The sequence below is a fragment of the Orbicella franksi genome, chromosome 11, assembly GCF_964199315.1.
Source record: "Orbicella franksi chromosome 11, jaOrbFran1.1, whole genome shotgun sequence".
In the NCBI taxonomy this organism is placed as follows: Eukaryota; Metazoa; Cnidaria; class Anthozoa; order Scleractinia; family Merulinidae; genus Orbicella; species Orbicella franksi.
Window position 1 is genome coordinate 8,156,022 of NC_138155.1, and position 27,412 is coordinate 8,183,433.

At 37.6% G+C, this 27,412-nt stretch overlaps 1 protein-coding gene across 2 annotated transcripts in view; it reads left to right on the forward strand.

Annotated features, from left to right (window-relative positions):
• The window catches only part of LOC145502345 (uncharacterized), a 28,767-nt gene extending 2,910 nt beyond the window's left edge, over nt 1–25,857 (forward strand). The window contains exons 2-21 of one of the 2 annotated variants that reach the window (XR_014051316.1): nt 3,654–3,766; nt 4,202–4,681; nt 5,424–5,582; nt 5,822–6,073; nt 7,016–7,195; nt 7,849–8,052; nt 8,435–8,677; nt 9,369–9,605; nt 10,775–10,951; nt 11,779–12,258; nt 12,500–12,658; nt 13,938–14,049; nt 14,460–14,568; nt 15,076–15,496; nt 15,814–16,055; nt 16,375–16,524; nt 17,230–17,409; nt 18,849–19,002; nt 19,715–24,694; nt 25,446–25,857. Coding sequence is in view for 1 of the 2 variants with exons in the window: in XM_081481629.1 (XP_081337755.1) it covers nt 3,676–3,766; nt 4,202–4,681; nt 5,424–5,582; nt 5,822–6,073; nt 7,016–7,195; nt 7,849–8,052; nt 8,435–8,677; nt 9,369–9,605; nt 10,775–10,951; nt 11,779–12,258; nt 12,500–12,658; nt 13,938–14,049; nt 14,460–14,568; nt 15,076–15,496; nt 15,814–16,055; nt 16,375–16,524; nt 17,230–17,409; nt 18,849–19,002; nt 19,715–20,076 (4,392 nt within the window). In the remaining variant the exon portion in view is untranslated. Of the gene's footprint in view, nt 1–3,653; nt 3,767–4,201; nt 4,682–5,423; nt 5,583–5,821; nt 6,074–7,015; nt 7,196–7,848; nt 8,053–8,434; nt 8,678–9,368; nt 9,606–10,774; nt 10,952–11,778; nt 12,259–12,499; nt 12,659–13,937; nt 14,050–14,459; nt 14,569–15,075; nt 15,497–15,813; nt 16,056–16,374; nt 16,525–17,229; nt 17,410–18,848; nt 19,003–19,714; nt 24,754–25,445 lie in introns of those variants that run through there. The other variant, XM_081481629.1, reaches the window with a different exon arrangement.
• The last annotated feature ends 1,555 nt before the right edge of the window (nt 25,858–27,412 follow it).

Here is a 27,412-nt window from a genome sequence, read left to right on the forward strand (position 1 = left end):
AAAGGGATCTTCTAGAGGAAGTCTTTGAGCCACTAACAACATCAGTTACATACGCCGGCCCTCTTCCATCCTTTTGAAATTCCTGTCACTGTTTGTAACTCGATTCTACCTCGAAGATTCATATGAGTTTTCAGTACTATAATTCTCATAAATTTCATGATAATCATTACATAAATGAATATTTTTCTGACAAATGCTTTTCTGCTTTGCACGCACTGCAATATTAGGAGCTTGTCATTCAACCTTGATAGTTTGCAACATTTATGCTCTCTGAATTATATTTGCTTTTCTCAATAGTGGGTCTCACTGAGATTGATGTTTGATTCTTTTTACACCAGAATCTCTGACATAAGTGATACTCATATCCCTCTCATACAACTCTCTAAACGTGAATTAAAAATGAAATCTAAGCCATGGATAACCACCTCTTTAAGCCTAAGGGTCTAATTCAAAACAAAAACCAAACTTTTCAAGAAATACATGTATATTTCAACTAACTCTGTATATTATCGCACTAAATTCAAAGTTTATAGAAATAAAATTAATCACTTATTAAAATTAAGTAAAACAATTATCATAATAATTATTTCCATGTAAATGTGTCTGATTTTAAGAAAGTGTGGAAGGGGATAAAACAACTTGTTAATCTTAGATCTGACTCTACTCCCACTAAATTATTTGTCGAGGATCTTGAAATAAATAATCTTAGGTCAATGGCTGCTGATGCTTTTAACAATTTCTTTGCTATAATTGGATATAATTTGACAAAGAATATTCCTAGTGTGAATAAATCCCCCCTTTAGTATCTCACAGTTCCATCCCAAGATAGTTTCTTTCTATTTCCCACAGCAGCAGTTGAAATTGAAAATGAAATTATTGGGCTAGTCTACAGGGCCTTACAGCATACCAGTTGCTATTTTAAAAGCTACCAAACATGTTATGTCTGCACCTCAAAAAATTATATTCAATGCGTCCTTTTCTACTGGAATTGTCCCAGATTTATTGAAAATAGCTAAGGTTAACCCTGTTTTTAAAAAGGGTGAACAAGCAAGTCTAAATAATCATCGTCCCGTTTCTATTTTCTCAATGTATTCATGAACTGTCAGAAAAGCTATTGCGTAAGAGAATATTAGAATTTTTGGAGAAGAATAAAGTAATTTATTGCAAACAGTGCAATGATTTCAGTAACTGCTCTGAAATTCTAGATTTTCATCTGTTTACAAATGATGCCAATCTCTTTTATAAACACAAAAATCTTAAAGTCCTTGAAATCAAAGTATACAATGAACTAGTAAATATTCATACTTGGTTAAGTGCCAACAAACTTTCACTTAATATTAATAAGTCAAACTTTGTCATTGTCTACCCTCCACAAAGAAAGTTACTTTTTCATGTCACACTCTCTTTAAATGGTACAAACATAAACCAAGAGTATTCAATAAAATATCTAGGTTATATTATAATTTTTTTTCTAATTTATCATGGAAAAGTCAAGTAGGCTATATTGCTATAAGATGAAGCGAATTATTGGGATTCTTTCTAAACTTTGTTATTATGTAAATTCAGATATTCTGGTTAAACTATATTATGCCTAACAATATATCACTTCTATATGATCTATCTATCTATCTACTTCTTTACGCATGGTTTAATTTTTTGGGTAACACCTATTCTTCAACTACCAAGCCTTTGTTTATTTTTAAAAAAAGAGAGCAATGAGAGTGATGACTTTCTCTAAATTTCATCAGCACTCTAGTCCAATTCTCAAACAATTAAATATTGATAAACTGCCTGACCTTGTCTTTCTTAATATTGCAGTCTTTATGTATAAATTTCACAGTAGACGTCCACCATCTGTGTTTGATACTTCCTTCACTCAAGTCAATAAAAGACATAACTATAATACAAGAAGTGCTTCTAATATGTTCTATACTTTACCTAAGGTAAGGACAATTATGGAATATTCGACGTAAGATTTACAGCCCCCAAAAGATGGAACTCGATTAGTGAAAATTTGAAAACCTTCTCTTTTTCAAACTTCGAGGAATCAGTAAAAAGCGATCTTGTCAATAAATATCGGTTACTTGAGTCAAGTTACGCTAATTTTGGGATTTGCTAACAGCCAATCAATTTCATCGCTACTTAAGGTTCTTTTCAATAACAGTATGTTACCAGGAGTCCTACCCCTAACGACACACAATGTCCTTATTTGGCCAGGATAGGAAGCAAAACGTGTCGTCACATATCAAAAGAGACATTGACCTTGAAATGACGTCTTAATATCAACACGCCACCGTCTACAATTTCTAACTTTCTGTTTCGTTTTGAACTAATATGCCGGCGTAGTACTCTCTTCTGACGGCTTTGGATTTCAGTAACTACAGGTTCGTTTCTAGCTAATTTCAACTTAAAAAGGGCTGGATATGAAAATTTAGTTCAGTTATTGTATGGTTTTAAACGAGACACTCGCTCGTAAACTGTGTAGATACCTGTTTATGCAGAGCTCTTCTTGAGTTGATATTTCAACAACTGAGGAAGAATCCGGCAAAATAGCGAAGCGCCAAATTCATTTCCATGAGCCTCCCACTAAATGCACGAGGCTTGCGAGCTCTGTACTAACCAACATCCTTTTGATATTATCACGGTTGTTTGCCCGTTGCTCTTCTACGAAGTGAATGAAGCCATTGCCAGCTCACGCAACCACTGGCTTCGAAACTATTGTCTTTTGGGTCAGGCTTAATTTGTCAGGCTCAAGTTAGTAGCGTGATTTCATCGTTCTAATTAAGAACTTAATTTAATCAGGAGTTGTTTTTGAGTGGGGTGGAAGACATTTGATGCTTCAAGCAGCTAGAACGACTGTTTAGGGTGGAAAGTGCAGCAATAGTTATACTTCACTAATACTCATTGAAACGTGTTCCTTTTATATCCTTAACCAATAGATGACACACCAGAACAAGCAATTAGCAGTTTTTTTACAAGTTAATAAATTTGTGTTTATATTTTCACGACGCTTGAGTTAGAAAAGTAACTGTTTTCACGGGATTTCCGGTTGTCACTCGCTAAGAGACCTGAAAAACCGCTCGTGAAAACACGGCCTATGTACATGCTCTAAAATATTATATATAAACAAACAGAAGGCATTTTTGGAACGTTAACGTACATGATAAAATTTATAAGATATATTTTTAGATTTTCAGTCTTTCGAGAACATCGTTTGAAGCAGTAAAAATCTAGATATAAACTTGCGAATAAGGGTTGATAAGTCCCTATCAAGCAACGAAGCAATGAACAGTCCTTTCGCACCAAATTATTCTGATCTGAAATGTGACTATAGCTAAGCCACTTAATTTACTTTCGATGGAACGTATTCCATATGCACTTTTAGCCGAAATAGTGGCAGCCATTTAAAATTTTAGGTGACAAGCGTAGAACAAGATTTTTTGCGATATTTCGTTTATTTATCCCGTAAGCCAAACGTGACCTGTAAGTGAGGTAATTAGCTAGAATAGATAGATTTACATTTGTCATATAGCTGGAATTCTTGCAAAGGACTACTTTGTTCTGTTTCTTTTCCGTGATACTTTTGTGCGAAAACGCCGCGCAACTTTCTCTACTACTTTGGTAACATTATTTTACCTTTTTGCCTTACGCAGGAAGACGATTTCCGATATAGTCATGAGTGTCATGAGTGCCATCTGGTGCTGGATTTGCTTGCTGTTTTTCCTGGCGCTTGATGTTAACATGCAAATTATAACCATCAAGAAAGGTAACTTGACATGTATAGTTGCGGACTACTAGAGTCCTCCTTAGCAACAAAATCATGACCAACAGGTAGTTAGGAAAAACCCCATTTAACGACAAAAAAATAACAAAAAAGGAAATAAATAATTATGATAATGACAAGAACAGGGACAAGGACAAGGACAAGGATAATGATAAAGGGACAAGGAAATAATCCATGATTCAGACACTTCAGACAATTTATTGTTCGCAGAAGACTTGGAGGAGGGGATAGAGAAAAATGGCTTAAAATTCAATGACGAATTTTCACCCATGAACTGCTCCCCTTTTAAGCGCGACTGATAAATTGTTGTCCAGCTTCGGGCAAAGTTATGGAATTATGCCAGTAAATGGTTAGTTTCGCCCGTTAGCCGCTTCAGTTATTACCTGGAGAGTTAATTCATGTGATTTGTCTTTACAGAGAAACGCCAAGCAAAAGCTTTATTTACTTCAGAACTTCACTATCTAGCCAAACAATGTACGGAAGAAAAGCACGCCTTCTTCGCCAGCAGCTTCATAGAACTTTTTACACAACTCTTGGGTACTATTGGAGGTTGCGATGGAAGAGAAAAATGCGCCATTGAAAATGTCCAAGTGGAATGCGGAGAACGGAGCATTACTCTGCGCAGAAGGGACATAGTTTATGTCCAACAGGTTTTTAATGTCCCTATCACGGTAAAATTCGCTTTAAGAGTTCCCCTGCCAAGCAATACATCCCTGGTTGGTCTGAACCAGACAACTCAACAGATATCAAGTACCATTCTAGCATCCCTGAATGAAACAGATCTGCCTTTAAACATCAGTGGGGTTGTTTTGGAATATGACTTATCAAAACCAGCAGTGGTACGCATAGTTGGTCTCGTCTGTGACAAAGGAAAAGTTCTTAAAGGGACAAATTGTGGTAAGACCTGAATATAAGCAACTAGAACTCGCGTTTGTTTTTATCCTAATATGTTCAAATATAAGATCCAAGATTTTTGTGTACGCCTTATCTTGTGCTGACGACCTTAAGATCCCTTACACCCTTGTCATTAGTCTACGTTCTTGCAGTTGCGAACAGGGAGATGGGAAGTTTGAACTAAGGGAGGATTCCGCTTGCCCTACGGTCGCAAAAGACTTTTTTCTTTCTTTCTTTCTTTCTTTCTTTCTTTCTTTCTTTCTTTATTTATTCCATTCTAAAATTACAAAGATAAATATAAAGTAAACAAGTAAGAGGAGAAATGGAAAAGGGCAAAAATATAGCAAGCTAATTAGATGCCCTTGTTTAATTGACAATAATAATTAGGGTAAAAAAGTTAACTTAACATGCATAGGAGAGGAAGAGGTATGAATTAATTAATACTGAGCAAAATAATACTGGAAGAGTGCTTTTTTAAAACGTTTTCTAGTCGCTAAGTTACGTATAGATAAAGGAAAGTCATTCCAATAATAAAATCCAATAACAGTGGGGCAAAATTTCCTTATATTTATTCTGGAGAAACCGGGATTTAAGTGTTGCAGGGATGCACTTCGAGTAACGTAGTTATGTTGCTCAGATACCAGAGATAAGGTGTGATTAGACGGTTTTTCATCAATTTGAATCAATTTCAGTAGTGTTAATTAACTCAATTGTAACTTTCTTTTCTATTTGTCTCATCTCTCAGTAAGTTGTCCACCGGGATACTTCCTGGATACCTCTGATTGTCAGCCATGTGCAGTGGACCAATATCAACATCAAGAGGCCCAGACATCCTGTGTTCCATGTCCGTCTGGAACATCAACTTTAAGACAAGTGGCATCAAAAAGGCCTGAAGACTGTCGAGGTAACTTGGAACTGACATTTTAGGTCTATGATGGATTAGTTTTAGCGGTTCTGTTTCTCAATAACTTAGCACCTTTTGAATTTCTAAATCTAATGTTGTTGAGCAAAGTCTACTAGTTACAATACGTTAAGAAAAAAGTGTTTTAAATAATTTTTAAGGCAGTGTAAGCTACTGTTGCTGATAATCAGCTGCAGCGATTTTGCTCATTTGACAAGTTGAACTGTTTTGGTCGTTTACAGATAACACTCCACCTTCCTTCAATAACACATGCCCGGGCAATAAGGTGTTCTACACCGGTAAATGTTCGTCTCATCGTACGTTACGACGATGGAAAGAGCCAATGGCAACTGACAATTCTGGTCACGTGTCTATTAGCTACCCTGCCATTCGACCTCCTGTCAACCTTAGTATCGGCCTGTACAATGTACTGTATTCCGCGATAGACAACAGTGGAAATCAAGCTAATTGCACTTTTGTAGTGCAGGTTGCAAGTGAGTCACCGCATTTGTTGTTATGAGTAAAAGTAAATTATCAAAATTGTTAACTAAAATGATCTTAATTAACAATTATCATAATGATCATAAATCATAAAAAAAGTTATTACATTTAGTGAATTATCTTCTCCATTTAATAGGTTTTGTTTGAATGTGTTTTAGTCAGAGCCATGTTAGCCGATTAAGTAGCTTTGAAAACATTTCATATTCTTGTATACAATGTAAAACTGACCAGCCCAAACAATTCAGTAGTAAGAGCCGTGTAAGGGTCACCATAAAAGTAACATTAAATTGCAGTTTGATTCATTATGACGCACTTAAGAATATTTTGTTCTTTCACAATGCCTGTAAAACACACAAGAGCCAACAAAAAATGTTTTGTTTCGAGTTTTGTTATTTGGTCTAATCGTCGTAAAATGCTAGTTCGGATTTGGAAAGTCTCCTAATAGAGCTAGGACTTAAGTATGGTTTAAGAAGGAATCCTGCAGAATTTCGAGTAACAAGTGGACAAAAACATTGTACCGAGGTTATTTACATTGTATATCGGCAATTTCTATGCGGCTGTTTTAAATATCGTCTCAAAAGAAATCATTTCTAACAACGCCAAATGTCGACAACAAATTTTGAAGTTCATATGAAACACACAAAAATACTAGAGAAATTAAATGAAACTGACAATGAAATTTCACCTGCGCTCCCACAATTTCTCTTAACTTCGAATTTTATTTTCTCGAGTTCTTACGGATAATTGGTTTTGGTGTTATTTCAGGCAACTATTTATATCTTTAGCTTTTAGAAAATGCAAAAAGGATAATGATATACCGCAAATTATTCTGGTGCAGAGTTTTTAAATTGTTCACTAAAAACTGAAACTGCTCAATTTCCTATCTGAGAGGCTTTTGTTAAACATATATTAAAGGAAAACATGCTCATTCTTAGGAAAATCATGCCCAGTCCTCCAGCCACCAATTCATGGATCTATAGCCTCTCTTTCATGCGGATCCGCATTTGGTTCCCAGGCTTCCCTTGCTTGTGACACAGGATACCGAATGGCTGGATCACCTTTGCGCTCTTGTAGACCAGATGGAACATGGTCAGGCAACGTGACTACATGTAACAGTAAGTATTTTTATTTTATAGATATCGATGAAATACCGATATTTCTTTTAGTTCCTAAAATTCGATTTGTTTTTTTCGTCCTGCGCAGTGAAGATACCATTATTTTATCTTTCAAATATGAGGATATCGATTTCGTTATGCTTGCAGCCATGCGAAAGTTTTCTTTCAACAGTAGTGAAATTGAATTTGACCTTTGAACTCAGAATATTACATTTTCTTACAAAATTAAAAGTACTTACGTCATCGTTGCCTCTTGTTAAAATTGTCAATAGTCGGTAGCGCGCTGGACTGCAGATCGAGCCTTCTCCTGGAAAGAGACACTACCCTCACTGTGCCTCTTTTCACCCAGGCGTATAAATGGAAGGCGGTAAAATAAATGCCAGGAGTAACACTCAATGGAATTGCTGCGCTATGATAAACTTGGCTCCACGCAGACTTTTAGGCCTGTTTAGCACTTGTTAGATTTGCATAACACTAATGAAGAAACATTAACATCTTTTGTTTCTTGTGCTCATGCTTGTGCTTAATACTTTAGGGTTGAGATTGTCTCACAAGTGTGAAACAGGCTTTAAAGCTTTGGGGAAAGCAGCAACAATTTTATATTTACAGTATTAATATTTGTTTACAATTATTTTTTTTTCCTTTCCAATCAGTCGTCAAATGTCCAAGCATCGAAGCGCCATCTTATGGAATGGTATCTCCAAGTGCTTGCCAGATACCTTCTGGTGCACATTATAAAACTGAGTGTTATTTTATGTGCAATGTTACGGTCGGTTATCAACTTGAGGGCGTACCAATGGTAACCTGCCTTGAAAGTGGATCGTGGAGCGATGATACCACAAAGACAATTTGTAAAGGTACGACAAAATAAGTGACAGCAGAGCCACTGACCCACACATTATTGCCATTTCCTGGTGTTTTTAAATCAAGAAAACGAAATAATGTTTCCTAGTTTTAATCTCTGTGAAGGAAGCGAGTATGACTGCGGCAACATCCACAATCACAACAACGACAAAAAAAAAAAAAAAAGAAAAAAAAATTAGTGGCAAACACGGATAATGTCCTGTCGCATGGCCTTGGCAGATCTGAGGATTAGTTTTCTATACGTTTCAAATACACGTTATCGACAACTGTGTTGAAATTCAATTTCTTCAATCGTTTTCTATCAAAAAAGGCTTACTCCCTCTCTTATTGGATCCCAGATCAACATGTATTTCAAATAAACTGTTTTATCAACAGATATCCAAGCTCCCGGCATCACGTGTCCATCTGATATGGAAAATATCCCCACAAGGCCTGGCCAATCATATGCAATTGTGACTTGGCAGATACCAGTGCCCACCGACAACTCTAACGAGCCCCTGACGCTCACCGGTTTACGGCCTCCACAAAAGCTGGATGTTGGTAAAAAGTACATTACATACAAAGTGACCGACTCATCTGGTCTGAGCACAAGCTGTGCTTTTTTCATTCATGTCAAAGGTACATATTGCAATCATCTGTGTGATATCAAACAGTAACATTCATGCAACATCATGATCATCATGATCATCACCATCGTCATAAACATCATCATCATCATCGTTCAATTGCCTTTAAAGAAGCGGTATGTATTATGTACAGTAATTTAGTTAGGACGATTACACCTCTAGGAAAACAAACAAATAAACAAACAAACAAAAACAAACAAACAAAAAATCACGAGTGTGTGACTGGGACAATTCAGTATAATTAAATTAAAAAGTCAATCGTTTTTTTTTTTGTTTTTTTTTGTTAAAAATGCACAAGCATGTTGAACAAGTGTTCAAATTTTAGGACCTTGGTAGAGTGTCGTGAATTAGTTAATATTTATACCGCAGTGATGCGATCGACAAAAAATAGAAAAAAAAATAACTAAATAAAAAAAATCTGAGATCCTGACGGGATTCAAACGTTCTCTCAATTACTGGTCGGGTGCTCCAACCATTGAGCTTAGAGAGACTCAAGGGCAGCCTGGCTATTTACCAAGGTCATAGGGCACAAGCATCCTGCTCAATTCTAGAATCAGCTTTGCCAAAAGCATTGCATGTTTGATTATTAATGAAATATTCTGAACTCGCTGAATAAATTATTGAAATAAAATGATCATCTTGTAAGGAGACATTAAGCATTTTTTTTTTCAATAAAAAAACAGATCTTGAGCCGCCTAGGATTGCAAACTGTCCCGATGACATCTATAAGACGTCTAAAGAGAAATGGACGAAGGTATTTTTTCCAGGAGTCATCATCACAGATAATGTTGGCGTTCACTTATTTACAACAAGCAGACCAAATGGAAGCGAGTTCACATGGGGAGAACACAACATAACTTATACTGCATCAGATAAAGCAGGAAATACCGCCCAGTGCCATTTCCAAGTAATCATTGGTGGTATGTAAAGCCTTTTAGGGTAACAATATGTGTTTATATGTTTTTCCACAATTAATCATAATAATTACAATTTACTCAAATGTGATTGGTGCACAAACTGCTCTATTTTGCTCTAACTAATCTGAAAAATTGTATTCGGACAGTGTAATCTAACAGTTGGCTGTAATCGGACAACTGTAATCGGACAGTTGCAGGAGCCAATCACTTTAAGTCCTCCCCACTAAATCCACCAATAACAACATTGATTTCATTCATTATAGTAACCAATTCAAGAGACTGACTTTGTAAAATTGTGGAGGTGACTGCTCCGGTGACTGTTTTGAAAGAAACTTAATAGCCATTTTGCAAGCTAGTCTCCGTTATTTTAATCATGATATTTAAAAAAGAGCTCTTTTCCAAATGAAACTTTTAATTTTGTGGGAAATTGTAATTGTGATGATCAATTGGTAACGGGACATCATGTTGTCCAATTCGATCAGTTTATAATCATACTCGTGATTAACAAATCGGACTCCCGCTTCGCGGTCGTCCGATTTTGTTAACCACTCGTACGATTACAGACTGATCGAATTGGACTCCACTCAGTCCTATTATCATTATTAATCAGCACCTCTATGACCAGCTGCTACGTGGCTATCGCGTCAAAACACTGAAAACATAATGTGAAACTAGAATACGAAACATGGAGTTTTTTCCTTTAAATTTGGATGTTCTTCGCGATATAGTAAAGATTTTCCGAGAGTGAAGTTTTATTCTGGCGAAAATTTCCTAGGAAGACCGAAACTTTTAAAACTGATATAAGTAAAAAGTAGAGAAAAACAAAATTGTTGAAAAATATGACGAGTTAGTACAGCCACGTTGACTTCCCTTCGCTCCAGCTAAAACTTCTCCTGGGTCTCCAAGAACTTCAGAATAAATATAGTCTAATTTACACGTCACATTTCAGTTGCGTTGGATGCAGTTCTAATGATACCAAACGTATTGAAGTCGCTTTCAATCTGGAGTTCCCACCTAAACGGTACAAAAGAAAACGCGGCGACCATATGAGTATTCCGACGAAGTCCAATCAAGTCATAATTGCAAAGTATTATTTGGTCCTAACAGTCGTTTTAAAATGAGGGTCGTTCGTAAACAGAAAAATAATTATTGCTCTTTTTTGCCATGAAAAGCTAACCGGTGTCCAGATTTACCAACGCCCTTGAATGGAGCTAAAACATGTGATCAGTCGTCCTGCATCCTGCAGTGCCATGTTGGATATGACTTCGCTACCAATCAACCACAGTCATATATCTGTAGTCCTATCAAAGGGGCATGGGTGCCTTCAAGCAAAGTGCCAGATTGCTCTGGTAAGAATAAATAATGACAATTTGTTATTTAATAATCTGTAATTTATAACTCCCAGGGACCCGTGTGATACTCAGTCGCGCATAGAACATACATAAAACTTGCTTATTTTGCCAATGGTGCACTAGGAAATTTGTGCAATATCGACAGATGAGAGTGGTTTTTTACTACAATCAAGCAGCAAGTTTGCTTATGGTCAGCTGGCGAATCGTTCAAATAGAAATTACTTGATGTGCTCATAAAAGGAAATCGTTTTAGTAAGACTGAGCTTTGGGGCTATAAAAGTGATATAAATAACATGGGGATTTCAACCAAAACATATCGAGACTGAAAAAGAACTGGAATTAAAGGATGCAAGGGTTGGAGAATTGGGGGAAAAAAATCTACATATGCAGATGAATTTTCGCTAAACGCAGTTGACGTTCGCATGTTAAGCACGACTGGTGAATTGCATCAGTAAAATTAAAATTTTACCTCGTTAATTACTTCATACAACAATTAGGAAATAATGCTAGCTTGAAACATCTCACTACCAATAAAAAATATAAGTCACCCTGCACAATTTTTTTTTTAACGACGTTTATTTTGACGCTGATTACTAGACGTAATAATCGTCAACGTTTTTCCGCTTAGTACTTTTTAGAATTCTCTAAATGTTCGAGTTTTTCAAAGTGCAGCCAAAGTTTTCCTCTAATGAGAAGAAAAGCGATCGCACAAGATCGAGCAAAACCCTCTGTGAAGAAAAATAAATTTCAACTATTATTTTCAGTTTTCAACAAATGTTAGTTTTGCTGGCCGAGGTAAATTTATCTCTGACTTGTCTTTATAGGAGCACAGCAAGCAAAAGTCTTACTCGCCACGGAGCTTCATTACCTACCTGTCAAGTGTACAGAAGAAATGAAATCTCGAATCGCCAGCAATTCCATTCCGCTTTATACTCAATACTTGGGTAAACTTGGAAGTTTTAATGGAAATGAAAAGTGCACTATTGAAAATGTCAAAGTGGAATGTGGAGAACAGGGCATTAGGCTTATTAGAGGACGCATAGCCTATAGCGAACATTCTTTTAAAGTTCCTCTTACTGTGACATTTGATGTGAAAGTCCCACTTCCAAGCAATGCTTCCCTTGTTGACCTGAACCAGACAACTCAGCGACTATCAAGTAACGTTCTTACATCCCTGAATAAAACAGACCCGACTCTGAACATCGGTGGAATTGTTTTGAAATGTGACGCATCAAAACCCCCAGTGGTACGAGTAAAAGGCCTTGGCTGCGACAAAGGACAAGTTCTTAAAGGGATTAAATGTGGTAAGACCTAGCCATAAGTAAGCAACTCTCTTGATTGTTTTCGAATCACATTGAAATGATAAACACATCTGGATTTATAGTTTGGGAGTTTGCAAGGGAGTGGCAAGGGAGGGTTCTGATCCCCTGCTCTGACCTCCGCTCCCACCTCCGGTCGGTAAGACTTAGGTCTGGTATCAGTAGCTTTAACCTTGAAACTAATACTATCTACTTTCTGTTCTATTTGTTTGACTTCATCTCTCAGTAAATTGTGCACGTGGATACTATTTTAACAAAACTGGTTGCCAAGCATGTGCAGTGGACCAATACCAAGATCAAGAGGCCCAGACCTCCTGTGTCCACTGTCAGTCCGGAACATCAACTTTAGGGAAAGTGGCGTCAAAATGGCCAGAAGATTGTCATGGTAATTTTGAAGTGGCATTTTATTTCTTTGATTGTTTGTTTGTTTGTCTGTTTGTTTCTTGCTGACTTGAATTACCTTGAAGAGTTCTGGATCTTGTATATCTTTTTTTATTATTATTATTATTTAAAACACAGTACATGTTTTAGGTATCTTAAAAAATCTCTGTCGTAATTTTAGTATATCACTTAGGGGTCGGCACTTTTTTTTTCATATTCATAATGCGTGCGCACATCATGTGCGATGCCATTGCGTTATTTTGATTTCTAAAGAAGAGGGTTCTGGGTAAGCACGTGTTTGGAGGCGCGTGAGAGCGAGTGTCAGGTTTCTTCTGGGAATACGATGTACTTTCAGTTTCAGGTGTTTTCTGAGGATGGGGAGTAATGCATTGAGTTATGCACTATTTAAGAAATAGAAAACATATACCGTGTTTCTATCGAGTAAAAGAAACACTATCTATCAAGAAATAGATAGCGAGTACCGTAACCAATCAGAGAACGGCATTCGTGATAGAACGCTAGTAGATTTATACTAAAACTCGATAGATGCAAGGGAAACATGTTCTATTTTTTAAGAAAACAAGCACGCGAGGAAAAAAATACAACTTGTTTACTTTGATCATCAAAATGTAAATTATGTTTGGTCGCACCATCATTACGTCAACAGCTCGAGCTAGTCTGTGTTTCTAACAAACTTTAGTATAAATCTACTAGCGTTCTATCACGAACGCCGTTCTCTGATTGGCTACGCTATCCACTATCTATTCTGTAATAGATTGTAAGTAGCATAGCAGTGTATCCTTGTTAACAAAATGACGGCCGCCTCTTGGCGTTTTCGAAGTGTCTGTGATGAGGATTGAGATAAAGTTTTGAACGACTAGAGGCTTTATACTAAAACAATTAGATTATTCGCTCTCGATTTCCATGCGATAGAAATCTCGAGCTCATAATCTAATTGTTTAATTAATAGAAGAACGATTTTTAAACATAAAGCCCGCGTAATTTCTTAGGGCTGTTTTCTGATTCTTCGTAGACAAGTTATGGGTATGTCAACAACCCATCGGCCCCCTCCCCTATAAAAACACTCTTTTTATTCCAGGTTTTGTTTTAAGAACAGTCTTTCATTCAAAGCTTTAAATTATTGTCCGCAAACGTTCCCAAGAGGTACAAGACACAGTTGTATCGTCACTATCACGCTGAGCGTGAATTTCTCCAATCCATGTTTGCCGCGTCTGTTAGGACTTGCCATTAATTTTGCTGATGTTTTATTCTTTTTTTCGCAGAGAGAAGAAAAACAGTGAGGTCTAATCAAATCCAAATAATATCGAGCACCGTCGCAGGACTCCTAGCACTTATTGCTCTGATTGTTATGGTTTTCGTGCGAAAACGCTATCTGTAAGTTCTTCAGCGCCCATATGAACAATATATAATAGCATGGCAACAATTAGCTTAGCCTAGAGCCTTGGAAAGAAGAACATAACATAGCATACCATAGCGGAAATTAGCTTAGCGCTTAACAGCATAAAACATAGGATAGCATAACATAGACTAACGTATGCGTAGCATGGCATAGCATAGCGTAGCATCGGCATAGTATAGCGTAGCACAGCATAGGATAGCATAGCATAGCGTAGAATAATCGAAATATAACAGAAGACAGCAAAGCAGATTGGTCAAGGGGAATAGTGACGAGATTTCGATTTAAAACGTCTTACTAGACTTGCGTTTAGTTTAGTCATTTATGTCTCTTTCACTTGGTTAAGTTCCCATATATACTCGATATACTGGATATATTACTACTGCAGCCGTGATAAAAGAATGACATCCAATCTGGCTCACACAGCGGAGGAAAATGTGGCCGGCTCTTCAAGGTCTCCACTTCTCTCCCTTGAAAAAAGTGAAACCTTGGTTAAGGTAGGTTAAGTATTAAATATTCTACTACCATGCAAAAGAAAAACGAAAAACGTTCACTCCTTGAACGTCGTCTGGTTTCAGAGCGAAATCGCAGTCATCCTTAGAGTAAAATCCATTTAGACTGGCTTTGTCGTCTGGATGATAAAACGGAAGCAGCTAATCAATGATTACAGCAGATTTAGTGTTTTATTCCATTAAGTAGTGCAAAACCGCTCCAGAATGGTGGTCTAGTGGGGCAGTGAAACGCGAATCAAGTATAAATTGATAAACCAACAAATGACAAGGCAAGTATGGTTGAGATTGGGAACTAATGAGACGGAATGTGAACGACAGACCTTGCAGTAGAGCATGATGTAGACAATTCCCGCTGTAAAACGTTTAATATCATTTGTGAGAACAAGAAAAGAATTCATTTATATATCTACCAGCTAAAAGGTCTGAGCACCCTCATCAGCCATAGCATGGCTTCATCATGCCATTTTGAGGTTACTATTTTTATTTTCTCAGATAGAAAATGAAGCGGACCGGTATCCACCAAACTGCAGCGACGAAACTCTACACAGTCACCTTCCCACATCAGCTCCAAAATACATTACAAAATCAGATACCACATTCACTAGTACTGGTGGAGAGTTGAGTGCACCATTGGAATCCAACGTACGCATAATCGTTCCTAGAGGTGCGATTCCCGCTGGAACAAACCAACATGTCTTCTTTGGAGTGTTCTCAGACGAGACACCATTGTTGCAGGGTTTCTCGGAGGCACCCGATAAGACTCTTATTTCTCCCGTGGTTGAATGCGGGCCTCATGACATCCACCTGTCAAAGCCAGTCGAAATTATCGTTCCGCATTGCCTCTGCTTAAGAGAAGCAAAAAAGGAATCAATAACTGTCTATAGATGTGGCAGTTTTTCTGCTGAATTGGAAGGTAATGTTAGTTTGTTTGTTTTACCCAGGGGTCCTCGTTTCTTAATTCAACACGAGAGGTAACATCTCTCATAAAGATCATACTCTCCCTTGATACCAAACGAAGACGTAGAAATCACTTGCACAGGGAATGGCATATGTGTAGACATAAGCATAAACACAGATGCATACAAGTTATAAGTTATAAGTTATGTTTAGGCACAATGCAACAGCATAGGCATTGACATAGGTTTTACGCGTTGGCACAGCCACATTACCATGGCTTGTAGTTGATCGTTGTTAACAGGAAATCATAGTCCATCTAATGTTTGATACTAGGTCGATTAAGCTGGGAGAAAGTGCCTAGTAAATCGGAGAAAAACAGTCAGTGCAAGTCTTGGTTTACAGTGGGAAAAGACTGTATTCGCATAAAAACCAAGACTTTTTCACTCTGGAGCATATTTGCTTGTGGCGGGCCAAGGAGAAAGAGAGCGACAGTTTTTTCCAGCAGACCGGATCCCAAAAGCGACCTTATCTACTTACGATTCTACGTGTACAGTGATAACGAGGATTCTAAGAAGGTAAGTGATCGATTGAACGATAGGCATAACATAAGATAGGGTGAATAGATGGATGGATAGATAGATGGATGGATAGATAGATGGATGGATAGATAGATGGATGGATAGATAGATGGATGGATAGATAGATGGATGGATGGATGGATGGATTAGTCGGCTCTGAGCAAAGATAGTAAATGACAAGAGCATAAAAAGGTACTACTCTAGAAAGAATTGCAGATCTTATTTGTACAAGATGTTTTTTGTAGGACATTCAATGGCTTTACTTATTTGGTATCGCACTTAAATATCTTTTTCATTTACTTATTCTTTGCACAAGCGCGTGGAGTTGAAAGATAGAGAACGGTTTCCTGACTCGAGGGTAGCCAGGGAGCAGCCCTTTAGAATGTACAGTGACAGCAAAGTGATCACAGTAAAACTCACTAAGCTTGAAGAAGGATGGGAATTCGACAAGACCAACGATACGCAGGTAATTTACTGTGTCTTTTAATCCAAAACGGGATCATGTTAAGACTCAAATCGATGTGGTATTTGTCTGGAGGATTCCTTAGCGTCACAGGTGGGCAATTAAGTCGGCCAAGAACAACAGAATAGTGGCCACTTTAATTTACGACCACGGGATCATCGGTTCATCTGGGTTAGTATTTTTTCTTTCTTTCTTTCTTTCTTTCTTTTTTTTTTGCTAAAAAAGCCCATGCTAACACTGCGAACAACTGGCAAAGATGGCAAAATTCTTTTCTTATGGCTCCTTTTGGTTTTACTTGTTGTTAATCAGCTTCTGGTACCAAAGGCGTTGTGTCACGAATTTTACATATTATCTTTGTCTTAATGCATACACTGTTTATTGGCTAGAAAAAGGGAAGTAAGTTGGTGTAACGGTGGCCAAATCTTTCGGCTTTTGCGTTTCTTCGACACCTTTTAATACACATTCCATTCAATTACAATCGAGGGAATACTGGGCTCCTGGCTCTCTTCTTAACTCAATTGTCCCATAACAAATCTCCCGTGGAGTTCGAAGCGTCTTACAGCCGCGAAAAACAGCAAAAGCCATTGATTTGTTCGTCTCTTTGATATCGACTCCCTCTCAATTTTTAACATCAGCCAAATTGATACCTTTCTTTAATCTAAAAACGTTGTTATTACTCAGCAGCTGGTTATATCTTATCGTCTGTAGATATACCACTACGAGCAAGGCAGTGGGAATGGATTTCGCTCTAACAATGCCTGCGATTTTGCTGTGAAACCAGAGGATGGTCGAGATGTAAACGGGTTTTCTTGTATGGTGGAGTTTCAACAGGAGGGCTACAACCAAGAATACTCAATCTACTTGAATCCAGGGTTTACGCCTTTGAAGGTAGAGGAAAGTACCTGCTACAGTAGAGGAAGCCAGCTTTCACCCTCGGACGTACAAGGGGGGAGGGATGGAAGTGGATGCCACCTTCATAAAGTTTTCCGAAGTTCTGTAAAGATGATGTACTCTAAGGGGCTCAAACTTTCAGTAGCTGCATGATCAATAATTATCTCCTTCGCGGAAATATTCATATGTCAATTGTGCGTCCATCATTTTATACGTTGTTGTCGCAACCGCATATTTCATGTAGATTTGGCCAGAAATCAACTTTTTGGACATATTAATGTATTTTATTTTCAGTTTTCTTCATCAAATTCTAGAAATTCACCAATTTTTACTTTTCATAAACATTCTGATTCTTAATTTTGTATTAATTTCCGTTATTTAGTGACTTTTAAAGAAAATAGAAAGTCCAAGATAATGGAGCTAAGAAGGGGGTCAAATAACGTCATATAACGTCATAACCAACAAACATGGTATCATTTTGTAGAGCAAGCTCGGGGCTATCTAATCAATGTAAATTTATTTCGCTGTGCCTTAAGAGAATGAGAACCCTAGGGGGATTCCATCTACCCCCTTTCCTTGTACCACGGTGGGGGGATGAGTTAGCTTGTGCCTTCGAGAGTCAATTTGACCGATTCGATTCGATTAGATTCGGTTATATGGTGATTCGTGAAACAGGGGCATGATGACAGAAAGTGTAACTCTATGTTTCCAAAATGGTTAGATTGGTCATTTTGAACCATGAAGTTGGGAAATCGTTACTGTCAAAGCCAACTCGAAAACACCGGGTTATTTTGGTCTATACTACATCCTTTATAAGCGGGGTGGGGAAAAGGGAAAATCCGGCCCCTAACTAACTTTAATAATAGATTAGCAGTGATATTCAAAGTTAGAGAGTTTCTAGAATGCCAATTAAGCAACACGGGGTGATCGCTTCATGGTGACAAGCAGCCGCTATCTTGGATTCGCGATTTGGGAAGTTCCTGCTATTTTAACATGATAAAGAGAAAGAAATCACATCACCAAAGATGACTCAAATCAAAATCAAATCAACTAAGCAAATTAAGCAATGCTAAAACGTCTTTAAAATAAAAAAAAATGTAACTCAAACGTTAACGTAAAGTATGGCAATAAAAGATAAAAAGTAAGAAAATAAATAAACAGGCCTGTCAAAAAAGGATGCTATGGAAACATCAAGCTACTTCCCATTCCACACCGGCTTGTTTGAGAACAAACTTCAGATAAAGTTAAAAAACTTTCGCACATTACACTTGAATAAACATGGTAAAGCCGAAATTTGGGACAACTTCAGCAGGTAGCGCAGGCTGGCGTTTCACGTAATATTGTTTCCGGAGAAGTGCTAAACAACTCTTCCTACTCTACGAAGATGATTGGTATTATATTCTAACTTGGCATTATTTTTATGCTCGTTTTTATAGCGGCAGAGTATCCGGCGAAAGCCCGCGGCAGGGGGCCTAAGCGTCACTGCTTCTAGAAACACCCACGCGATAGCTGGATGCTCAACCTCGACAGGGCCCGAAGAGGAGGATGACGACTGTGACAGTCACAATCAGGAAGGACGATCATCACCAGGTTCTTAACAAGGGTTTAATTATCATCATACTGAAAATGGTTTATCGAATAGCACCTATAGAGAATCGGAAAACATATCTCATTCTTTTAATATTTCCCGAGCCCTTTGGCAAGGAATCCCAATTAAAAGAGCTTTGAGAAAATGCAAGTATAGTGATGTTATTTCCTAACAAATAGACTAAGAAAAAAAAAACAAACAAACAAACAAGTGACATGAGCGAACTTCCAAGCAAAAACGCATGAAAAAGAAAATGAGAGGAAACGAAACAAGACGAGACAAGATCTACAAGATTACAGGAGACATGAGGAGTTACGAACGAACTTGCACAATCACTGTTACATCAGCTAGATCACCGAGACGCTAACGATAATTAAAACAGCTTTCTATATAATTACAATTTGTTCGCAAAATCATTTGCATACCAGTCTTTATAAAACATTGCTGATGTGACTGCTGTTTAGTTTTTGCTGTTGCAGTTCCATTTGTCTGAGATGAGCGCGTTGAAAAAACAAACAAAAAAAAAAAATAGGAAAGAAAAGAAAATTCACGAGCAAAAGATTTCAGACATAGGCCTTTTGCTAGGCCATACCGCTGAGTGGCAATGCATTGAGATGTTACAGGAGGGGACCTGATACACTAGCTGTTTTTACAGGGTGATCCAAGATGTAGTGAGCACGACATATTAATAGTTGATTATTATATTTTTTTTAGATTCTCCGAGAGAAAATGGACACGTTCAACGTGACCACTTTTTCACATCACTGGGCCTAAGCGATGACAAGCAGGTAACAGAAAACATTCTCTGTGGTATTAGCCACTATGTCGGAGTCAAGTGGAAGCTCGTTCTTCGAAAACTGTCCATCGAAGAGGCGATCATAAGAAATTTGGATGAGGACTACAAGAACGCTTCGGTTGGTGAAAAGTGTTACCAGGGGCTTTTAGAGTGGAAGGACAGTCAAGGCCCTCAGGTAGCAACGATTAAAACTCTGTGTGACGCCTTGCGTCTCGTGGGTTGTTCAGAAGCTATGAAAGCATTGCAGAGAGAAATTGCGTCACAAAACAATAACTGCTAAGTTTGAATAGAACTTGGAATCATTGGACTGGGAACATGTTTCATAATTTCGAAAAGTTTGTGTTCATTGTTTTGGTAGCCGGCCCTGTGAATCAACCTTACTACCTTTTCCTCTCTGAAGGTGTATATGAGGCCCTGCGTTCACATTCCACCGGCCAATGCAATCGACAATTTCCGCTATGAGACGAACCTGTAGGAAATCGTGATAGTTGTATTCATCATCTTGGACTGGATATTAAATTAGTTTTCTTGAATACAAAAACCATAATTCCTTACAGGCGAGTCTCCCATTCTATTGTTGGGTGAATGGCTGGGAAATTATCTCAGGGAACTCGCTGTGACAGCAAATTAAAGCAATATTAATGTTTCTCCTAGGAAAAAGGGAAGGTTATAAATTTGCTCGCAACTAGAAAGTTATTCTAGAAATGCCAATTTGTTAGCTACTTTAGTCCTCGCCCAAACGATGACAAATTGGCCCTTTCTGGTTCTCCGTTTCGGTAGTCAAGGGATTTCGTTTACGCAGGTGTACAGGAAAACAACAATGTGGGGCGTAGCCAGCCATGTTTTTTTTTTTTTTTTTAATTTAAGCCTAAATTGCACAGCATAAGTCGTATGCCAAATTTTTCCAACGCCTTAAAAAAAAAAGAACAACAACAGTCAACTAAATTTTCATTCGCAAAACTATTTCAAAATTCTGCTTTGTTAACAACCTTCCAGCATTTTTTCATGTATATGATTCAAAGTCGTTATTTTGTTTTTCAAAATAAAACGTTGATATGGCGGTGATTCGCTATTGAATAGTAAATATATATATGGCCTTTTGGTTACTAAAAAAAAAAAACATTTACGGAAATTCTTGTTAAACCCGTGCTCAATGACTTAAAGGCTAGCTACGCCCCTGACAAAGATAATAAAATGCAGTATTGTACAGCCCCAACGGCTTGGCTGCTACCAGCCTTGCCGTTGTATATTCTACCGAGAACTTTGAACTTAGACATTTTTTAAGGAAAAACAAGGCAGCATTTTTTTTTTTAAACGGGAAATGTTTTTCAGTTCCGCCATAAAACTTTAAACTGTTTGTAACTCGATAAAGAAAGTAACAAAAAATGTAAATGCCTCTCGATTTTATACATGTAGCTGAAACGATATCTAAAGAAAAATGTGGCACGAGAAAATATATTTGTACAATCCCTTTTCAGAAAACTTCGCAGTCAACGGTAACGAGCTCGAGGAGAAAAAAATACCGTTCTTATTACAGCTAAACTTCCTTGAATAGGGACGATGTGTTTTTACATGCAATCACCGTCAGTTGTCAGCTGGCCTAATATAGACGTTATATGAATCTATCAATTTTGTAGTAAACCTTAGGCATACAGTAGAAACAGCTTTTATATTAACAGGAGATACTTATTTGTTCGTAGATTGTTAAATATTAGCCAGTGATTCTCTCTTATGTAACTCCTTTTGCATTGAATTTTTTGTAAATTTAGAGTTATAACAGTGTTTTGATAAACTAACTTAAAGTCCATTATATAAACAACTTTTTGTTAAAGAGGTTTCCTTGTAGATTGTTGAGTAGTTGTCACTCTCTCACTTGTGGTTTTTACTTCATGGTATGTACTTCATACCATGAGGTATAGTGATGGTTGGATTTGTCACTCCATTCCCGTTAGACAATTAATTCATGCATTAAATCCGCATTAAACATGAATTAAACACGTTTCCCCCTGTCCCCCACACTAGGTTTGGTTTTGTCACAAAGTCGTGTCATTGTTTTATGTTCATATACGTGGGGGGAGGGGTGGGACAAAGGTGGCAGTACATGTTTACAAAATGGCGTCTGTTGTGTCGAGCCCGACGCAAAAATTGTCAAGGCGAGTTTTCTTTCCTTTCGCTCCATTTTGGATCAAAGTACACTTTTGAAGACCTCACAAACGAACAGGAGATGTGCTCAAGAAAGCTCGAGTGGAAAGAAATGGGTTTTAAAGTCTTAAAAGTTACGATGTCTCCAAGATACATTTGGGTGACGAGGAATAGAATGCACAAAACGAACTATTCGAAATAAATGCTTTATGGTCTGGGGAAAAAGGTAAGCTGCCCTCCTTCTACTGTATTGCATTTTGAATTTTCTAAAAATACTCGCAGGACGTATGATTTAAAATTAAATGCGCTTTTAATATTTCGCAATTCGCTGGGAAGCTGTTCGGAAAATGTCACATGACAAAGGAGATCGATGAAGCTTTCGTCAAGTTCCCCTCTTGCTGGGACTTAAATGCCACAACTGTGACAAGCTATAGAGATTGAACACAACTGCCAAACAAATGCTAAATACAATATACGCCAAATAACAAATACCATAACAAATACAAAATATCAAACAACAAATAAATGCCAAACAGCTGATCTGTTACCTGCTGAATACCACCTGAAATACACCAAGGTCAGGAGCAATTGATTATCGAAGGTAATCCTACAATACCCGAGCAGTTTGAAAATAAAAATAAAATACCAGTTCACTTGTCAAGTAATTGTCAGTACAGAAATGCAGATAAAAATGTGAATGTATGGAATTCTGAGCTACCATTGTCTCCCATCCTCAGTTTAGAATGACACGTGAAAGAGAACCCTCCATAATTTCTCACAAAATGGTTACCAGACTTTCTAATGGCAAAAAAAAAAAATAAATAAATAAATAAATTAAAAAAAAAAAAAAATGTCGGTGAAATTATACATTAGAAATTAATGTCACGAAATCCTCCAAGCTGAAGGCTATGTTGTGTGGATACCATGGTTGTCATTTCTTAGAGTGATATAGAGGTTTAAAATTCATGATTTTTTCAAAGAAGTATTTCATTAGACAAAGTTTAAGTTTGTATATTTTTTGAACAAGGACTCCAAAGCATAAAAACTTGCCTCTGTTTTGTATGATAGCTGAAGGTAATATTTTCAGAAAATTAAGGCAGCTCCAAATGAAAACATATCCTTTTTTGAGCAGAATCATATCACTGAGTGGAGATATGGAGTCAAATCCTGGTCCTGCAAATGAGTATCGGTATTGCATATCAGTACCTTTTATATCACCCACAAATTCTGTCTATTTATTAGAATTCAGATTGTCTCAGTTAGGCAGAACTGCACTTGATGTTGAAGGAGGTGGTGATTGCTTTTTTAGGGTTGTATCACATCAACTCTATGGAAATCCTAATAGTCATTTCTATGTGCGCAGTGTTGGCATTCAGTATTTAGTGAATCACCCTGAACAATTTTATAGAGAGTAAAACTGAGCATTCTTGGCAAGGTTATTTGGAAAGAAAGTCATGTCAAGGAACATGGGCTGATGCTATCATAATTCAAGCTGTTGCCAATTGTCTTAATTTATCAATTCATATTGCTGAATCAAATCCAACTTTTTCTCCAGTTACTGTTGTTGAACCAGTGAATGTTACAAATGCCCTAAACATTTACATTGGACACCTAGATGAATTTCATTATGTTTCCATAGTAGAAAACAGAACAATGGAGATAAGTGACAACAGCAAACAAACAAAGAAATGCAAATGAAAACAAACTACTTAATAACAGTGAAAAATGTAAAGCTTACAGAAGAAAATACATGAGAGAATACATGAAAGACAGAAGAGCTGGTGATAACTTTAGAATAAATGAGAATCAAAAACGAGTACAAGGCTGTAACATTAGTAGCAAAACATCTAGGAACAAGAAACACCAGGCTGCTAAAAGAACAACATTGAACCCAGAACATGTCAGAGAAATTGAGCAGCGCTCCTTCAGAAAACGAAAATCAGATAACCCATAGCACATAAGGCAAATAACCAAACAGTTGGTAAGAAAAAGACAAAAGGCTAAGGTTCTGGCTGTCACATTACGTCATGCCACGTGCTCCCATCGGGCCTCGGGAGCTCGAGGCGGAACTGGAGATATCCGTCATATTGTTCGCTCGTGTTGTCAAGTTTTCAGCCGTTGCGTTATTAAATAAAGAACTTACAAGACAATATTGTGACATGGATGTCAGAAGCGGGATCGATTTACGCCAACGGAGGAGTTTTCAGTACTAGGACAACCAAGGAAACCGGTACGTACGATTTTAGCGGAGCTCCCGCGCGCCGAAGGCGCGCGAGCAGAGCCCCATACCTTAGAAATCAAGCCGAGAAAATTTGGTTATGACGTCACCGTACGAGCGAGCGAGCGAACGCCGTCCGTACAGACTCTGGGGGAGGGGGAGAGGAGCCTCGCGGTAGCGCAAACGGGGGAACCGAGGAATGCCAAGTTCTGAGGTGAGGGCTGTTACATGTACATGTAAATGGCTCATGCTCGATTTTTCACTTGTTATGATTTAGCTGCCAATATGTTCTGTAAATTAATTTTAATAGTCATCTGTTAGTGTGCAACGATATACACCAATATATAACCAAATATTGTACAGTGTAAATTAATTAACCAAATTATGCTGTTTTCAGTTGACCAATGCTACTACATGTACATTGTAATGTGATGTTGAAGCGCACAAATTTACAAACATGCCCAGTGTCAACTTGTCAAATGTATGAACTGGCCAGCCAGTCTAGATTACAAAACTTTCTGAAAGTTGGCCTTACCAGGTAAGATATTTCTTAAAGCATATTTTGTAATTAATGATTTCTCAGACATTGCGTGTGAATATCTTCTGTCTGATTAGTCTAATATTTAGTCTATCAACTTTATTGGTCACAAAATTACAATATAATTAAAAGAAGAAAAGGACCAATAGGAATTGCGCGAACGGGAAAATAAAGTTACCCATGCGAGGCGCAACCCTAGAAGCTAGTAAGAATGGTGATAGAAAATCTTAAATTTGATAAAAATTTAGCAGGAGGAGATGCCATACAAAAATGAAGATAGATAACTGTCTTTGGGGATCAAGTTAGAAAACAAAACTTTTTAACTTTTTACATGTGTATACTACTTTGGTATTTTTGTGAGATTTCATTTGGTAGAAATTTGGGGACTGAATATATTGTAGCCACTACATTTCAGTCTGATTTTCAGTTATATGTACAACCAAACAGCCTGGATGGCCCTTTGATTGGGACTACATGCACATTGTTGTACTGCAATGTTCCAGTTTCTTGTTTAAAGCAAATTGCATGTGCGCTCAAAAGCAAGTCGCCAAGTTCATAACAGTTATATATGTTTGCTTTGCATCTCAGGACAGAGCCTGCCACTGTGAAAGTTTTGGTGCCATCCCCCTAGCATTTGATTCACTACTGTAGACACTCAGTAAACAACTAGCAATGAAGGACACTGTATATCATTGAAAGGAATGTCATCTGTTGGTTATAAATTATAATTGATATGTCTTTGTATGTTCAGTGGTGTTTAAGTAGCAGCGATATACAGTATGATTACATCCCTGTTCCTGTCAGTCAATATACGAACAGTGTACACATGGGCAACCTGGATTAAAACAGCAAAGATTTTCAAAGCAACCATGGCCAGGTGAGATATTTCTAAAGAAATATAAATTGAAGGTCCTTATGATTGCTTATAGGGATTGATTTTTATTGTAAACAATATTTTACTGAGTGTATTTTTCTTGTGTATTAATTGTTATAGAACACAGAGACCGCTGTCATAGCAGAGCCCCATTCCTTAGAAATTTTGGTAAACCCATCAAGCCGAGAAAATTTGGTTATGACGTCACCGTACGAGCGAGCGAGCGAACGCCGTCCGTACAGACTCTGGGGGAGGGGGAGAGGAGCCTCGCGGTAACGCAAACGGGGGAACCGAGGAATGCCATCTTTTTTTGGCGGGATTTTTAAAGAAAAGAAAACTCATTTCTATTTGCCATATCAACAAATAATAGCGGAGGTTGATCTAACGTTTTTAAGATGGGGTTGCACTGAAGCATAAAACAGAAACGGAATGCAAGAAATTACGGGCAAAGAAGTAGCAAAGAAGTAGCGAAGAAGATCGTGAAAGAGAGCGGGCCAGCGCTGGGGAAGGAGGTGAAACAGTACTGAACACTGCCGTTAATTATAGCGAGTCAAGGACTAGAGAAAGGGGATGAAATAATACGGAACAATGCCGTGAAGCAAAGGTAACGAGGACTATAGAAAGGAGACGAAATACCCGACGACTGTAGAACCGCTCAGTTAATTCGCGCGTCGAGATGCTGTGCAGCCGAGCAAGAAAAGTCACATGATTAAAATCAGGTGACGAACCAGAGAACTGTGTGTTTAGTGTAAAACAGAAAACACAGCGGAAAAAAGTGGTTGATTCGTTGATCTATCGAAAAGATTAGATCAGTTCCGTTCAGTCTTCACAACTTTTGCAGCAAGTTTCTGCCTGGAAGATTTACACTGGCCGAAGTGAATTGCCAACTTGAGGTAAGCGACGTTTGTTGTGGCGTTTGCTATGGAAATTACGAAGTTGCCTCGGCGAGATAAGCTTATTTTCAGTAGGAATCCTTTTTAAAGTCTTCCTTATTTGAAGCCATGCTGTGAGGCATTTTATAAATTACATAGGTTTAATCTCGCTCATAACAATAACACGTGAGTGGCTTTGTGGACGTTGTTGTAAGTTGCATATTGTAAACAAATCAAGTTTTGTCTCGAGTTTCGTCGTCACGTTTAAAAAAAAAAAAAAAACTGTATTTGTAAACACTGCCGGGCGAGTTTTGAAGTTTTCTCTGTGTTAGTTGGCACAACCGCTTCCTAGACCACAAAAATTTCTTAAACCAAAATAGGTCAACAAACCATTTTAAGCCGAAGCGAAGAGGATTTGCTAAATTTACTTTTGACGTTCCTATGTGAATATTTACATCTTGTGATTACAACGTGTTTCCTCGTTTTTTTAGTTCAGTTTATTCGGTTTGGCAAAATGCTTGGGGGGAATTTCCAGTTTAATTTGGTTGAAGACTGGTAAAGCAGTACCGCCGATAAAATGACTGCAAAGCTAAATTAAGCCATCGGCAAAAATACACACTGTGATATTTAAATCTATGCTTAAACGTGAATAATTGTTAAACTTTAACACTGCAAGCTTAAACGAATTTTCTTCATTCTTTCTTTCATTCGGCCATCCTTCATTGAGAAGGGATTTGCTGTTTGATACTCAGATGTGGTGATATGCATATTGTGTTTATATTATGTAGATTTCCTCGTTTTATTTTGTTGTTGTCCAGTTTGTTCGCTTTGGTGAAATGCTTGTGGTCGAAATGTCGAGTAGACGATTATGCATGTAAACCCTGTTGGCAAATAAAGCTCTACTTCGATTTTGATTTGCTATTTCATTTTATTAGTGCGACTGCTTTTGGTTGTGGGTACATAGCCCTTGTT